Raw genomic sequence first — 14,683 nt, 5'->3', positions numbered from 1 at the left:
CCGTCTATAAAGTGGGGTGATCCCAGCCCCAGAGGGCCATGGTGTGTCCTCCGTGAAGGATCACCCAAGCTGAGGCCAGAAGGACTCAGCTAACGGTGGAGGGACTATCACCTGCAGCAGCCACGGCTCTGCGAGTGCCATGTCCATCTCCCTGCTGCCATCCCCAGCCTGTAGAGCAGCTTCGGCCATGGTCCAGCAGGGCCAGGGTGTTGGAGGGAGCAGCCCCTGAGGCCAGCCTGGTGGAGGCGGCGAAGATCCGTGGTGCTCCCAAGGGGAGGGCAACTCTCAGGGTCTGCCTCTAGAACCCACAGTAAGTCTGGGTGTCGGTGGAAACTCAGAGGTGGCCCTCAGGCCTGTCCCTGCAGGAGATGGACCCCCAGAACCACCTCATGGAGCTGGAACCACACATAACACTTGTGGCCTCGGAGGCCTCCACAGTCTGGCTCTTCCTCTGCCTGCCCTCTCCGGTGGGCAGAGGGGATAAATGTGCCCAGGGTTTCTGAAAGCCAGGAGACCCTCCCCCACACAAGGCAGGGATGCAGGCAGGGGCCCAGCTTCTGTCTGAGACAGAACACAAAATCCCTTCGGATTCCTGCCACCCTTGAGGCTTGCTGAGGAATGTGGGGCATGCAGGGGGTGTTGGTGGGTCCTATCCGGCCTCTGGCCAGGAAGCACTGACGCTCTGACAGGACCTCAGGTGCCTGGGTCGGGGGCAGCACTCTTCGCAGCATCCAAGGGTGGGGATGCAGACCAATACACGGAGGGGACAAATGGGAGAGGAAGGCCCCCTGGGGAGGGGGCACTGGAGGAGGGGCCACGCTGAACACAGACGGCAGCACCCAATGGCAGAGCAGCCCTCTGAAGCACCCCAGGTGGAGGGAAGCACAGCTTTGGTTGGCTGAAGCCGGGGCAGGAAGTGGGCCAGCTGGAACCGAGAGCACTGTTTATCTGGGCTTCCAAAACATTCATACTTTTCAAATTAATTGCAAAAAAATGTTAGCAGGGAAACATAGAAAGAAGAATGTCACCACCACCATGATTTGTGACCTGCAGAGCCCCTGAGGTGACACCCAGCTCTCCCTTTTGCTAGCACACGTGTGCTTAGGACGGTTGAGGCTATAGCATGGATGCTACTCAGAGTACTATTTTGTAAAACTTTTGCTTGACACGATACCATTAGAGTTTTCCAGAATCACTAAAAACACCTCAGAGCATGATTTTGTTGCTGCAGAAACTCTGGGGCATCGGAGGACCCCGGGCCTGAGTGCCCCTCCACTGCTGGCTGTCCCCGCCGTCCTGGAGCCCACAGGGCTCTGTCCTGTCTTGGGCACTTGGGAGATGGACGAGGCTCCCATTGGGAGGCAGGGTCTCATCACCTCCAGGACAAGGAGAGCCGATGCCTGAGCCCACGCAGCAGTGAACATCCTGGGAAGGAAGTGTTGAGCCCCAGTCCCGTCGTTTCCCTAAGATCAACCATAGAAGTCCCGTCATGGGAGTCAACGTGTGCACGGCTCCGTGTGCATGAGAAGAGGAGGTGCAGGGCAGGCTGCGTGGCCCCCACACTCCCTCAGGGGACCAACTGCACCAGGACCCCAACCCGGACAGTGACCAGGTGAGCAGGTGGAGCGGCCCTTGGCCTCTGTGACCTCCTGGCCTCATTCCAGAGCATGTGGAGGTTTACTTGGGATCGGGACTTCTGGGGCAGGGGACCTGCACTCCACCTGCCACTTCTGGGAGAGAAGGAGAAAAAGTTAGGGTGGGCTACAGCCAGCCAGCTCCTGCCCCTGGCAGCCCAGGCCTGAGCCCCCTGGGATCTCCCACCCCTACCCTGTGAGGACCAGACAAACAGGCCCAGCCGACCAGGTGCAGGTTGGGGAGGGCACCCCCCACCTTCGCCTGCGTGGAGCCCCGAGCCTTGGGGCATCCTGAGGGCAGCTCCCGGGGCACCCCATCTAAATTGCACACACACTCAGGCCCTAAATTAAAATGTCACAGGCCGGTTGGGGAGGCTCGGGTTTCCTGGCCACGGAACATGAGCCTGCTTGATAAAACAATTTTGGTTTTGATAAATGTGGATTTTCTGTGGCAGAGACAAAGGCGCCCTTGAGTCCAGAGGGGAGCCTAAAACAGCACATTGCTGAAAAGTATTTCCTGATAATATTTTTAGCACCTGAAAAAAACATTTTTTTCTCTTTTTTGCCTGCAGAGTTGTGTGCATGTGTGTGTGTGTGTGTGTGTGTTTAATGAAATGTAATGCCCAGCAGCAATGGGGCCTTGTGTTAACCCCCAGATCCCCGGGCCCGGCTGGAAATCTGCACAGGGTGCAGGCCAAGGCTGGTCAGCAGGGTACGGGCCCAAGGAAGAGTGGCCTCTCTGGGCCATGACCAGGGTCTGGCCCACGGCCAGCTGCTCCCCAGGCCCACGAGCTCTGACTTTCTGGGACAAGGACGAGCCTAAGCGTTTCCAAACGCTGCTCTGCGGACCCCTGCGAGGCCCACCAGCCCACCCGCCTGGAGAAACAGGCCTCCACTTGGTGCAGCCACTGAGTGCCACTGTGTGCCCCAAGATGCCCTGGGCCCTGGGCAGCCCTGCCCCCAAGTTGACCCAAAGCCAGCCCAGAAATGGGTCATTACCCAGGCCCCTGCCTTATGTGCTCAAGAGAAGGTCAGCAGTGGCGAGAAGGGCGCCTGTGGCCTGAGCAGCCAGCTTGGAGGCAGCACCCTGGCTGGGCTCTGAGAGCAGAGCAGGAGCATGTGGTGGGAAGTGGATGGGTAGTGGGGACAGGGCAGGAGGTGGGCTAGCCCTGGGGGGGGTCAAAGCCTCAAGCCCTCACGATGACGCTTCTTCAGGGGAGAAATCCTGCCCTGGGGTTGGCACTGCCGCCCCACACCTTCGCAAACTCATGGGAAGGGCCTTCCAGCCGGGCCCCAAATGCACTGAAAAGAGGATAGAGGGCTGCCAGGTTTTTCTAGAAAAAAGACAAATAGAAAAGCGTTCTCCCTGATTCCCGCCACGGTGACGCCTGGCAGCTCTGTTCCCGAGGCTGCTACGTGGGGCCTTGTCCTGACCCCACAGCCTGTGCCAGCGAGAGGTGGGAGCAGCCCTCCCTGCCCAGGGAGGCCAGGGCTGGGCTGAGGAAGGGGTTAAAGCATGTTCCTGAGGGCCCGTGTGCGCGTATGCCGCCTCCGTGCATGCGAATAAGTATGCATGTGTGCGTAGACGTGTGTCCGTGTGTGGAGACGTGTCTCTCCTCACCAGGTTCTCACCAAGAGCCGGCCTCTAGTAGGGATTCTACAAGTCCCTCTCTGATTCCTTCCTCCCAAGACAGGAGGCCTTGACCTTCCTGGCCCTGGAACCATGGCTGTGCTGCTGTCCTGGAGCTCTGAAAGCTGGGACCGTGACCTAAGGGCTAACTGTGGGACAGCGCCCGTCCTCTCCCAGGCTCAGTTTACCTCTCTGCAAACAGAATCGCCACCCCATGCAGGCTGGGAAAGGTGCCAGGGGCAAGCTTTCGGGAGGCGCTCACTCTCAGGGGCGTGCCAGCGCAGGGTCAGCCCCTCCTTAAACATTCTGCACCTGGCCCTGACACCAGATCTAAAGGGTCGTGAACCTTTACGTGAAAACACCAAGTACAGGATCTGTGAGAACCGGCAACACCCAGTCACACCCAGAGAATCCGCCGCTGCTTCTTAAAAATAACATTGACTGTGCCGGCTCTCGCTGAAAAACAACACATGCCCACCTGAGACATTTCAGAAGACACAAACACGAAGACAAAACACCCAGCACCTCAGTGGTGGATGCAGCTACCATCAGCCCGGCCTTTTCTGCTTGTGTTTGAGGGGTGAACCCTTATCTTTGGGGGCCCCAGTCTGGCACGCAGCCAACATCACCCAACACTGAGACGAGACGAGGGTGGGCCGGGTGGGTTCCAGGATCAGACCCTGCCATGAGCCTAGGGACACAGAGGTGGTCCCGGCTGGGCCCCTGAGGAAGGACAGACAGGCACAGAGCAATGCCCAGGCCAGCAGCCCCAGAGGCAGGGGGGAGGGCTGGCAGGCCACAGGGTGTGGACCCTGAATTCAAATACTGGGACTCAGGGTCCTGCCCCAGCCTGCCAAGGCCAGCGTCATGGGCCCGCTTGCCCCCAGGGCCTGAGTGGGTCAGTCTTCCCCACGGAGGGTTTGCTTTACCCAGGGGTCGCCCCCGAGGTCCTGAACCTCCCAGGAATTTCTCCTGATGTGGCCGCGCAGATGCAAACACTTTGTTCCGTGCCTCCAAGTCTCCTGTCCGGGCTCTTCCTCACACAAACCCAGGCAGGGAGTGGGCTCCGCGGGTAGCCTGCCCCTGTGGCTGGAAGCCTGGCGTCCCCAGGCTCAGGGCTGGGAAGGGGGCAGCATGGAACGGACCTCTGGCCACTCTAAGAAAGGTTCATCCAGGCACTGCCCGGCCAAGGTGCCCCTCCCGCCCCCGCATGATGACACGCCTTCAGGACGGGCCCAGGGTCTCAGGCCTTAGGGACACAGGTCTGCCCCAGGACGGCTCTGAGGGTCCGGGCGCCTCCACCAGGGTAGGGACCCGGGACGGAGCATGGCCCCACCACGGGGCGCGCGCCCGCAGGGCCCTCGACTTGCCTGTTGCCCGGGCCAGGGGACTGAGCTCCCCGCGCGCCCGCGCCCTCCCACGGGGCCTGGCGCTTTAAGAGACGCCCGATTTGCATGGCCCCGCCCCCGAGTGACCGCCGGGCTGGATATTTAAATCGTGGCCCCAGGGGCGGGGCTGGCCCCGAACGCGGTCCCGCCCGGCGCTTTCCTCCGCGGAGCTGCGGAGAGAGCGCGGCCCGGCTGAACGGGCGCGGGACGCGGAGCCCCCGACGGTGCGGCCAGTGGGCGCGCCAGCGCTCCCCGCACCCCGCCTGGCCCTGCCGGCCACCCCCGCGCGCAGCCTCGTCCCCCAGCGCCCTGCTCCGCCCGCGCCCCGTCCCGCCCGCACACCCCCGCGATGCAGCTCGGCGTCGCCTGGCCGCTGCTGGTGGCCGCGGCCCTGGGGCTCGGGGCGCGCGGGGTGCGCGGCGCGGTGGCTCTTGCCGACTTCTACCCGTTCGGCGCCGAGCGCGGCGACGCCGTCACCCCCAAGCAGGACGACGGCGGCTCGGGGCTGCGGCCGCTCTCGGTGCCCTTTCCGTTCTTCGGCGCCGAGCACTCCGGACTCTACGTGAGTAACCCCGGGCTCGCGGGGCGCCCGGGAGGGGAGGGCGCTGCGCCCCGGCCCCTGCCCGCCGGGCCCGGACTCCCGCCGCCGCCGCCAGCCATTTGGCACCGGGGCGGCCCGAGGTGGAATGAGGACAGCGCTTCCTCCCTCGGCGGCCAAGGCCGGACAGCGGCCCGCAGGAGAGGCGCGCGGGCGGGGCGAGGGCGGCAGCCGCCGGGCACCGAGGCGGGGGGAGTGGAGCGCGGCGCCCCAGCCCCTGCCAGACCTGCCGAGCGCGTCTCCCCGGCGCCTGATCCCCAGGGGAGAGCAGGGGGCCCTGGTACTGCCCTGGTTTTCACACTTGGCCATGTGGCCGTGGGCACGGGCTTCCCGGGCCTCAGTTTCCCAAGTGGGGCTCCTGGCCTGCGAAGGTTGCAGCCCCTCCTTGGGCCATTTCAGCCCCGCCCCCCGTGGACGCCAGTGCGGCCCAAGGCCAGGAGACTGGACCCCTTGCCCAGGCGCTTAGGGCAGGGCCTGCTTCTCCGCACTCCCTCCTAAGCGGGCTAGCAACAGACTTGCCCCTCTCTCCCCTCCTCTCCGCAGTCTGAGGTCTGGCCGCTCAGGCTCAGACCCTCCAAACAGGACTCCCAGTGGGACTCCTGGGGCCAGGGACTCATGACAGCAGGCTCAGCTCAGCTGAAGGAACAGGCCCGAGTGCCAGTTCTGTCTCCATGGCTCCCAGAGTGTGACCCTAAGCCAAGCCCTTATGGCCGCCCAGGGAATGAAATGCACCTGGTAACTGCATGGAGCACTTGCCCTGAGTAGGCCACCGTGCACTGGAACTTGGTGGTTTCCTGAAACATCCCAGATCATATCTAGAAAACTGCTGGGCCAGCCTCTAGTAGAGGCTCCATCACCACTGCCACCTCCACCATCAGCCCTCCCACACTTTCACCCACCTCCAGTCTCAAACCACTGCCAGCCACATCGCCTCTGCCATCTGTGCTGCCCAGAGTAACACCACCTGTACTGCCAACTCCACCATCAGCACCACCTCCTTCATCCCCACCAGCAGCAGCACTCCCTCCACCACCACCACCCCCATGGTCCCCAGCTTCCCGTCGTCACCATCCACATCCTCTGCATGGCTATCATCATCTGTCGCCGCCTCCATCCACAGGGCCTCCTCCACCACATGCCCTCCAGGGCACCTCCCACCCCACAACTCCCAACACCATCCACAGTGCCCACTGTGTTTCCGCCACCTGCTCAGGAAGGCCTCCCCGCCTCGGTGGCAGCACTGGGTGACCTGACCGTGGTGGGGGAGCAGCCATGCTGTCGATGCTACCCCCTGAAAGTCCCTCTGGACCAGGACTTGGACAGAGGAGCAGGACTGACTGCTGGAAGTACGAAGTGGATAGGGCAGAACGGCACTCAGGGTTGACCCAAGCTGGAGGAGGCCTGTCCACTTTAGGTATGGGACACTCACATTGGCACCATCCGAACGGAACTCAAAAGGCTCCTTAAGCATTTGGGCCAGGCTCCGCGTTCCCGCCCAAAGTCACAGGTGAAAAATATTATTAAAATGGTTAACCCACTTAACAGCCTCACCAAAAACATCTACTCTTGCCAGAACAACTAGGGGAAACAGCTCTAACGTGGGAAGATCTGCTAGGAAAACAAGGGTTTCGTCAGAAATGAACCTTCTGGCTGCTAACAAAACATTTATCTCCATCAGAGCTTTTTCCTGAAACAAAGATATTATTTGAAAAACATTTGCTGATGTGGACGCAGTGCCTGCAGTGCACTTCACCTTTCTGTTTGCTTAGCAGGAAGGAAAATGGGATTCTTGAGGGTGCGTTGCCCAGGACACTTTGCCTGAAGTAACTGTGAGGGCTCTGTGGTCAAGGAGGGAGAGAGGAAGGGGTGCTTGGCAGCAGGTTAGGGCTGAAGCCAGGTGGAAAGAAGGGAGGCATTTGTTCTGAAGGAAGTGGACCTGACTGGGGCCTCCCACGCCCACCCAGGCCGAGCAGACCCTCTTCTGAGGCCCCTGGCTCTGGCCCTTGTCCAGCTCCAGTCAGTAGGGCATGGTGTCTGCTGGCCCTGGACTCAGACCCCCATGTCAGGCCCAGCCAGGACCTTCCAGCCTCCATCCCACTGCAGTGACCTCTGTGCTCCTCTGCCCCCAGCCTGTGGCTTGACCTAGAGTAGGCTTGTTGTCTGAATGAATGAACGTGCCTCCCTCTGACACTGCCCGCAAGTCACAGGTAGAAATTAGAAGTGCTCTTGCATGAGATGGGTGCTTCTTCAGTCTTCATCAGAAATAGCACATGGATTATGGCCCTAGCAAGACAGCTCTGCCGCACGTGGAGCGGCCCCTTTCCCGAAGGGACCCATGGTTTTGCTTCTGTCTCATGTCATAGTAGCTGTATGTGTGTGGTAAGTCGTAAGGCTCTGAAAAGTGTTGAAAGTGCATTTTATTGCTGAGGTTCTACACACAAACAAAGATAATGCAGCCAAGGAGTGTGGCATGTTGAGGAGTGTGGCACACCGAGGAGTGTGGTGTGCCAAGGAGTGTGGCATGCCGAGGAGTGTGGTGCGCTACTGCTACCCTGCCATGCAGGAACTGCCAGTGTCTGCATGAAGACGGAGCTTGCCGTGGTCCGTGGGGTCTAGTGGTTTCCTAGGGGCAGGTGCAGGTAATGAGAGAGGAAATCTTCCTGGTGCCCCCTACACTGAAGCCCTTGGCTCCAACCACTGCCCCCTCCCACGGCATGGTCTTTAGAACATGGGAAGATCTCGGTTTCTTTGGTATCAGGACCCCTGACAGAGCCCTGAGCAGAGGCAGGGAGGATTTGAGGGTCGAGAGTGGGTGGTGCCCTGCAGAGCCCGCAGGCAAGGAGGAGGAATGCAGACAGTCAGCCTGATCCTGGCTGGTGCTGGCCAAACCCCTACTCTGCGTCCTGAGGCTTGGTGCCATACCCCAAGTCTGCTCGCTCTGGCTCTGCATGACATTCCCAGCCGGGCACAATCCTGGCCCTACCCCTCCCAGAACGCAGAGCCCAGGGCAGCTGCTCTGGTGTGGGAGCTCGCATGCAGCCTGTGACCTTTGCCTGGTCATTTCCTCCCTGAGCCTCTGTCTCCCCATCTGTGTGGTGAAGCTCCCCCGTCAGATCGTACCTGTGACACACTCCATCACTGTCACGGTTGTGTGGTCACCAGCTCCAAGGCATCAGGAAAATCCACCCTGACCCACAGGGACTGTCTCAGCGGGACCGAGGCCTGCGCATGAGCGCATCTGGGAGAAGACGTGGGGAGAAGTCACTGCCCTCTCTGCTCTTTTCTGAGCTCATGAAACACCCCAGCAAATGCAGGAGCTCCTTGGCTGGGAGGAGGGTCCTGGGCTGCCCCCTTGGCCACCCTAGTCACTGAGGTTCCAGGGCTGGCCCACCCCCTGCTGTGGGCTTGGCCAAGGTAGTCCTGCCCCTCATCAGCACCCCCTTCTTGATGATGCCTGGGTATGGCGGAAGCAGATGGAAGGGGATCCTGGGGAAGAGGAATAGGGCTGTAGTCAAGGAGGATGCTGGAGTGAGAGAGCCTGATGACTCCAAGTCAAGGCCATGAGCCCAGGACAGCTGTGATCTGCCTGGACCTCACAGGCAACCCCTGAGAGGATGGAGCAGGACAGTCATGCCCAGTGCAGATGAGGAAACTGAGGCTCAGAATGCAGATTCAGGGGTCTTCAGTCTGCTAGGTCCAGCTGCCTCCTTACTGTGCCACCCCAAACTCAATGGGACCCAAACAGAAATCCTGCTTCCTCCCTGGCCCCCACCCATCTCCGTGAATGAACCCCTGAGAGCCTCCCCGATGCCTCCTTCCTCTCCCTCACCCTCCATGTCAGCAGCGGCTCCGCCTGCATCTCTATTTGGACCACTTCCCAGCTGTCCCCTTCCTGATGCAAGCTCCGTCCCCACTTGCCTGGACACCTGCAGCACCCCCTTGCTGACCTCCAGCTCCTGGCCTTTCCCTCCAGCCTGCCCTCCTCTGTGCAGAGTGGGCAAGGGAGCAGTACAAAACGCCGGTAGGATCCTGTCTCTCCTCGCCAGAATCCCCGCTACACTTCCCTGCCCCCGCCCCCCCCACTCAGACACTCCCCCAGCCCCACCCTCTGTGCTCACTGCAGCTTGTTGGTTCTGACCTCACCTGGGGTGCTCCTTAGTTTTCTTGTTTGGGATATGCACCCCATGAAGGCAGGGACCACATCCATCCTTATGCCACCATTCTGGTGGTGGGCTCAGAATAGGCCTCAGACCACAGCCTGCGGCTGTAGTGGTGGTTGTGCCCCTGTGCAGGCCTCTCTCTTCCACCCCTGCTGAGGCCAGAGGATGAATGCAGCAAAATGCCTGTGCCCTGAGCAGTGACTCCTCCTGTGCCACATCCACATGGTGGGCTCATGGTGGTGGCCACCAGCACATTTCTGCACCCTGTGTTCCCCAAAGCAGAAGCAGTCCCACCATCCCTGACAGGGTGAGTCTTAGCCTGGGGTTCAGCTTTTCCACACAGAGATGCAGGACCTGCACACTTCAGCCTCAGCCCACGGCTGGCTCTCTCCCAGGACCGGCCTGACGCATGGCCCAGGCACAGCTGTTGGAACACGGTAGTGTGGTAGGGGGTCCTGGCTGCATGCTGGGCCCCATAAGGAAAGTCTCTGTCTGCACTGCCCCACCTCTGCAGGTGACCTGCTTAGAGAAGAGGCTCACAGGGAAGACAGGTCAGTTTGTGTGATACTGACATGAAGTGTTGTCTGTGACATTTCTGTGTGTGATGGGCCTTGAGAAGCCGTAAGACTGCACACAGGAACAGCAGTTTGTAAAGGTGACCAGAACAACATGGGTTATCATTTGTACTGCCCTCTGCCTTCTAATATCTCTAGTTTCTGATGAGCCCTTTCTTGGCTGAGTGAGCTGGAGCAGGGCTGGAAGCCCCAGGGCTGGATAGGGCCAGGCTGTCCTATGTGAAGAAGGAGAGAGGCTGATGCATGCATGGAGGGGAAGATCCTGGAGTGGGGATGCGCCTGGGGGTGAGACTGACCTCTGCCTGCAGCGCAAAATGGTCCCCACATCCCACCAGGGGAGCCATGAAGAAAGGAGGTGTGTGTAGGCAGTGGGCACAATGCTGATAAAATGGCAGTCTGAGCATTTGTTGTGGCTTCTTGTTCTGGCTTCCTGTGAAATCTTCAGCAAAACCCTTACCACACCTAATGACTGTGGCCTTGATTCTCTTTCTTGTAAATGCTAAAAAAAAAAAGAAGTATAGTATTTATTTTTTTAAATCCAGCCTGACAAATCTCTTCCTTTTAATTAGAGTGTTTTAGACCATTTACATTTAATGTAATTATCCATATGGTTGAATTTTAACCTATCATCTTCCTATTTGTTACATCTGTTCTCTATAGTTTCTTTTGGATTTTTAAAAATGATTTCATATTATCTCTACTACTGACTTATTAGCTACACCTCTGATTTATTTTTTCGTGATTATTCTAGATGTAAAACACGTTTTTAACTTAATATAGTTTACCTTCAAATAATATTATACACTTTCAAATATGATATAATAACCTTATGACAGCGTACGTCCATTTCCCTTCTGGCCCTCATGCTGTTGTTGTCATATATATTACTTTACACGTGTTATAAACCCAATAATGCACGGTTAACTTTTTGTTTGTTTGTTTGTTTGAGATGGTGTCTCACTCTGTCGCCAGGTTGGAGTGCAGTGGCATGATCTCGGCTCACTGCAACCTCCACCTCCCAGGTTCAAGCAATTCTCTGCCTCAGCCCCCTGAATAGCTGGGATTACAGGTGCCCACCACCACACCCAGCTAGTTTTTTTTTTAATTTTTGGTAGAGACGGGGTTTCACCATCTTGGCCAGGCTGGTCTTGAACTCCTGACCTCGTGATCCACCAACCTCAGCCTCCCAAAGTGCTGGGATTACAGACGTAGGCCACCATGCCTGGCCAATGGTTTTTTTCTTTAAACAGTTAATTATAATTTAAAGAGATTAAAAATTAGAAAGTCTTTTACATTTAACCATATATTTACTATGAAAGTCTTCATTTCTTTGTGTAGGTCCAGATTTCTTTTTTTAAAAAAATTTTTATTTTTTAAAGTTTAGCTTAGTTTTGTTTTGTTTTTGTTTTCGTTTTTGTTTTGAGATGGAGTCTCACTTACTCTGTCATCCAGGCTAGAGTGCAGTGGCATGATCTCGGCTCACTGCAACCTCTGCCTCCCGGGTTCAAATAATTCTCCTGCCTCAGCCTCCTGAGTACCTGGGACTACAGGCGCCCACCACCACGCCCAGCTAATTTTTGTATTTTTAGTAGAGATGAGGTTTCACCATGTTGGTTAGGCTGATCTGGAATTCCTGGCCTCAAGTGACCTGCCCACCTCAGCCTCCCAAAGCACTAGGATTACAGACCTTACCCACTGTGGTCGGCACAGATTTCCATTTTTATATCATTTTCCTTCTGCTTGAAGGACTTCCTCTAATGTTTCTTATAGTGTAAACCTGCTGGCATAAATTATCTCTGTTTTTTTAAAATCTGAAAATCTCTTTATCTTCATTTTTTGGAAGATATCTGCTGGGTGGGTGTAGAATTCCAGATTGACTTTGGATTTTGTTTGTATTTTAAATCTTTTGAAGATGGTGCTCTGTTGTCTTCTGATTGGCATAGTTTCTAACGAGAAGTCTGCTGTCATTCCCATCTTTGTTCCTCTGTATATGCATCTTTTTTGTCTGATTGCTTTTAAGATTTTCTTTTTATCACTGCTTTTCAGCAATTTGGTTATTACCTGTATTGTTGTAGGGCTTTAAAAATATTTCTTCTGCTTGGTTTCATTAAGACTCATGATTTGTGAGTATATAGTTTCCATGAAATTTGAAAAAAATCTCAGCCATCTTTGAATATTTTTTCCGTCCTTTCTCTCCTCCCTTTTGAAGACTCAAATTGTATGTACATTAAACTTCTTACTATTGTCCCAGAGCTCATTGAGAATGAGAATGAGGCTGTGTTATTTTTAAGTCTTTTTTCTCTGTCCTTCATTTTGGATATTTCTACTGTTATGTTTTCAAATTCACTGATTTTTTTTTTTTCTACACAGTCTAACCTATTCATCCCATTCAGAGTATATTTGTTTCATCTATTTCACTTTTTAGTCATATAAGTTCTATTTGGATCTTTTCTGTGTTTTTCATTTCTCTCCTCATTATGTTGACATTTCCTTTTCTATCCTGGGCATATTTTTCATATTTATAATAATTGCTTTAAAATTACTGCCTACTAATTTCAGCATGTACTTTTTAATACAATACTTTGACTATATATCTGTGAACAAAAGTGAAAAGAATGGTGAACCATTATTAAACTCCATGTGTAGAATTGTTTTGCTCGGTGGTATGGGTTAGAAATGTTGAGGCTTTGGAACACATAGATTGAGAATGATGTGAGCGTCTCTTGAAGACAGGAGTTGCAGGTATGGAAAGGAGGAAACATCAAATAAAACCTGTGGCTTTGTGTTAGGTTTGACTTGAACATATCAGTATAACCTCATGGCATTTATTCCCATATATGGATTATGACAGGTGGGTGTGGACACAGGTATATACGCCTGTGTGTCTACCGGCATCCACAGTTCCTAGCTGTGTCCACTGAGATAAATGCAAGCAGCAATACCTCAAGAGCAAAGGGCACTTCCATGCTCAGATCTTGGCTGCTCAACACCAGTCTCCACTGAAAAGAACCAGGGTGCCTTGGAGATCCTAGGGTCGTGGCAAGAGAAGTATAAGATGAACCTGGAATAGCTTGTTGTGCCATAAAGTAAGGAAGCACGAGAAGAAGGATGAAGACGGGTCAAAAGGACACAGAGACCCTCCAGCAGGGGCCCCCACTGGCAGCGTTTGGGACAGTTGGAGCATTAAACAAAGAATGATAGTAACAGATTCTAATCTGTTACATAAAGGAGAAATCCATGGCTTCACACTGATATAAGTAAATAAATGATGAAACCTACAAATGAGGAGAACACAGGATTGATAGCTTTGCATCAGTGTTAAGTTTCCTGCTGTGGGTGACTGTATATGCTTACATGAGAGAAGATCCTTGTTGATGGGACATACGAAATGTTTACGGGGGCAGAGGGTCATGAGGTCTACAACTTATTCTCATGTCCTGAGTTTTCGTTGATAAGGTGAAGCTAGAGCTTCTTGGCAGAGAAGTGGCCACGTGGCCAAACCTCATTCTCCCAGGCAACCCCCACAGAAACTTGGTGCATTCATTCACTGTTGACTTACTCAGTACTTCATGTGTTCGCTCCTTCAGTCCAAAACCTTGATTGCACCCTTGCTCTGATTTAAGGAGACAGGAGAGCAGCCATGCGTCTTTGTTTAGTATTAAATTTAGTTACTTTTGTCTGTTTTGTTGGCCGTGCTGTCAAGCTTTCAGAACAGTGCTAGCTCCTAGAAGCTGCTCCGTAAATCATTATTGTTCATCTTCTCATTGTTGGGATGATACATCCGTAATTCCATCATCCAAAAATGAGTGCTGTTAACATTTTGGTGAAGTTCTTCCTTTTCTGTTTTCAAGGATAGGGTTTTACAAAACAATCTTCGGGTTACCATCTCATATGGGTCTCTATTTTGCATATTTCTTTCAATGCTACACCACGAGCATTTACCCGTGCCCTGACTTCTGTGAAACCATGCTTTTTCATGACAATGCAGGATTCCGTTCTGTGGCTGCACTGTGACTGGTTTAACCAGTCGCTAGTTATTGGCTCTGTGGTGTTTCAGAGTCTCCTGAATCAATGTGCGTCTGTCCTACATGGGCCTTAGTGCAGGCCTCCCTCTCCTTCCCTCCCTTGCAATAGACTGTCCCATGTGGGCTCACTGGATCCAAGGCAGGGAGCTTTTCAGGGCACTTCCCTGCTGTCCGCCACTGCCCAGAAGGGCATTCGCAGTTACACCCTGCCGTGGGTGAAGGCGGCTGTGCCACCTGACTCACGGAGCGCAGCCTGGAGGTGGTCGCTCCCCAGCTTTGACAGGTCTGGATCCTGTATGTCTCCAAAGCAGGCGTCCGTGCTGCTCCAGGGCTGCCTGGGGGCGTGGCAGGAATGCAGACCACCCAGGGCAGATCCCAAGTGGGGGAACACAATCAGTGCCGTGACCAGGGGCTCCTGGAGCTGGCTTAGAGCCCCACTTGGGAAGCACGGCCCCTCCCTCCGAGGGCTGCTCATGGTGACCCAGGGCACTCCTAACCTAACCTACTCTGCAGGCTCTAGTCTCCTCCTGCCTCCTATTTACTGCAAAGGGGTGGCCGGGACGAGCCGTCCCCACAGGGTCCCAGCCAATAGTGCTCCTTGCACTCCTTCTGCCCGTGAGCTTCTAGGCCAGACAGGGTGTCCTGGTGTTCTGACTGGTGTTGGGGGTGGGGG

General features: G+C 55.2%; 1 protein-coding gene across 6 annotated transcripts in view; it reads left to right on the top strand.

Moving 5' to 3' along the window:
• Window positions 1-4,777: 4,777 nt before the first annotated feature.
• Window positions 4,778-14,683, top strand: part of SNED1 (sushi, nidogen and EGF like domains 1) — an 89,215-nt gene continuing 79,309 nt past the window's right edge. For 5 of the 6 annotated variants that reach the window (XR_004441477.1, XR_004441475.1, XR_004441476.1 and 2 more), the window contains exon 1: window positions 4,778-5,214. Coding sequence is in view for 2 of the 6 variants with exons in the window: in XM_033229519.1 (XP_033085410.1) it covers window positions 5,002-5,214 (213 nt within the window). In the remaining 4 variants the exon portion in view is untranslated. The remainder of the gene's footprint in view (window positions 5,215-14,683) is intronic. The other variant, XM_033229520.1, reaches the window with a different exon arrangement.

Source organism: Trachypithecus francoisi, unplaced genomic scaffold (genome assembly GCF_009764315.1).
Source record: "Trachypithecus francoisi isolate TF-2019V2 unplaced genomic scaffold, Tfra_2.0 Lachesis_group13, whole genome shotgun sequence".
Lineage (NCBI taxonomy): Eukaryota > Metazoa > Chordata > Mammalia > Primates > Cercopithecidae > Trachypithecus > Trachypithecus francoisi.
The sequence above is the reverse complement of the archived record's forward strand: the minus strand, read 5'-3'. Positions and strand labels throughout refer to the sequence as shown.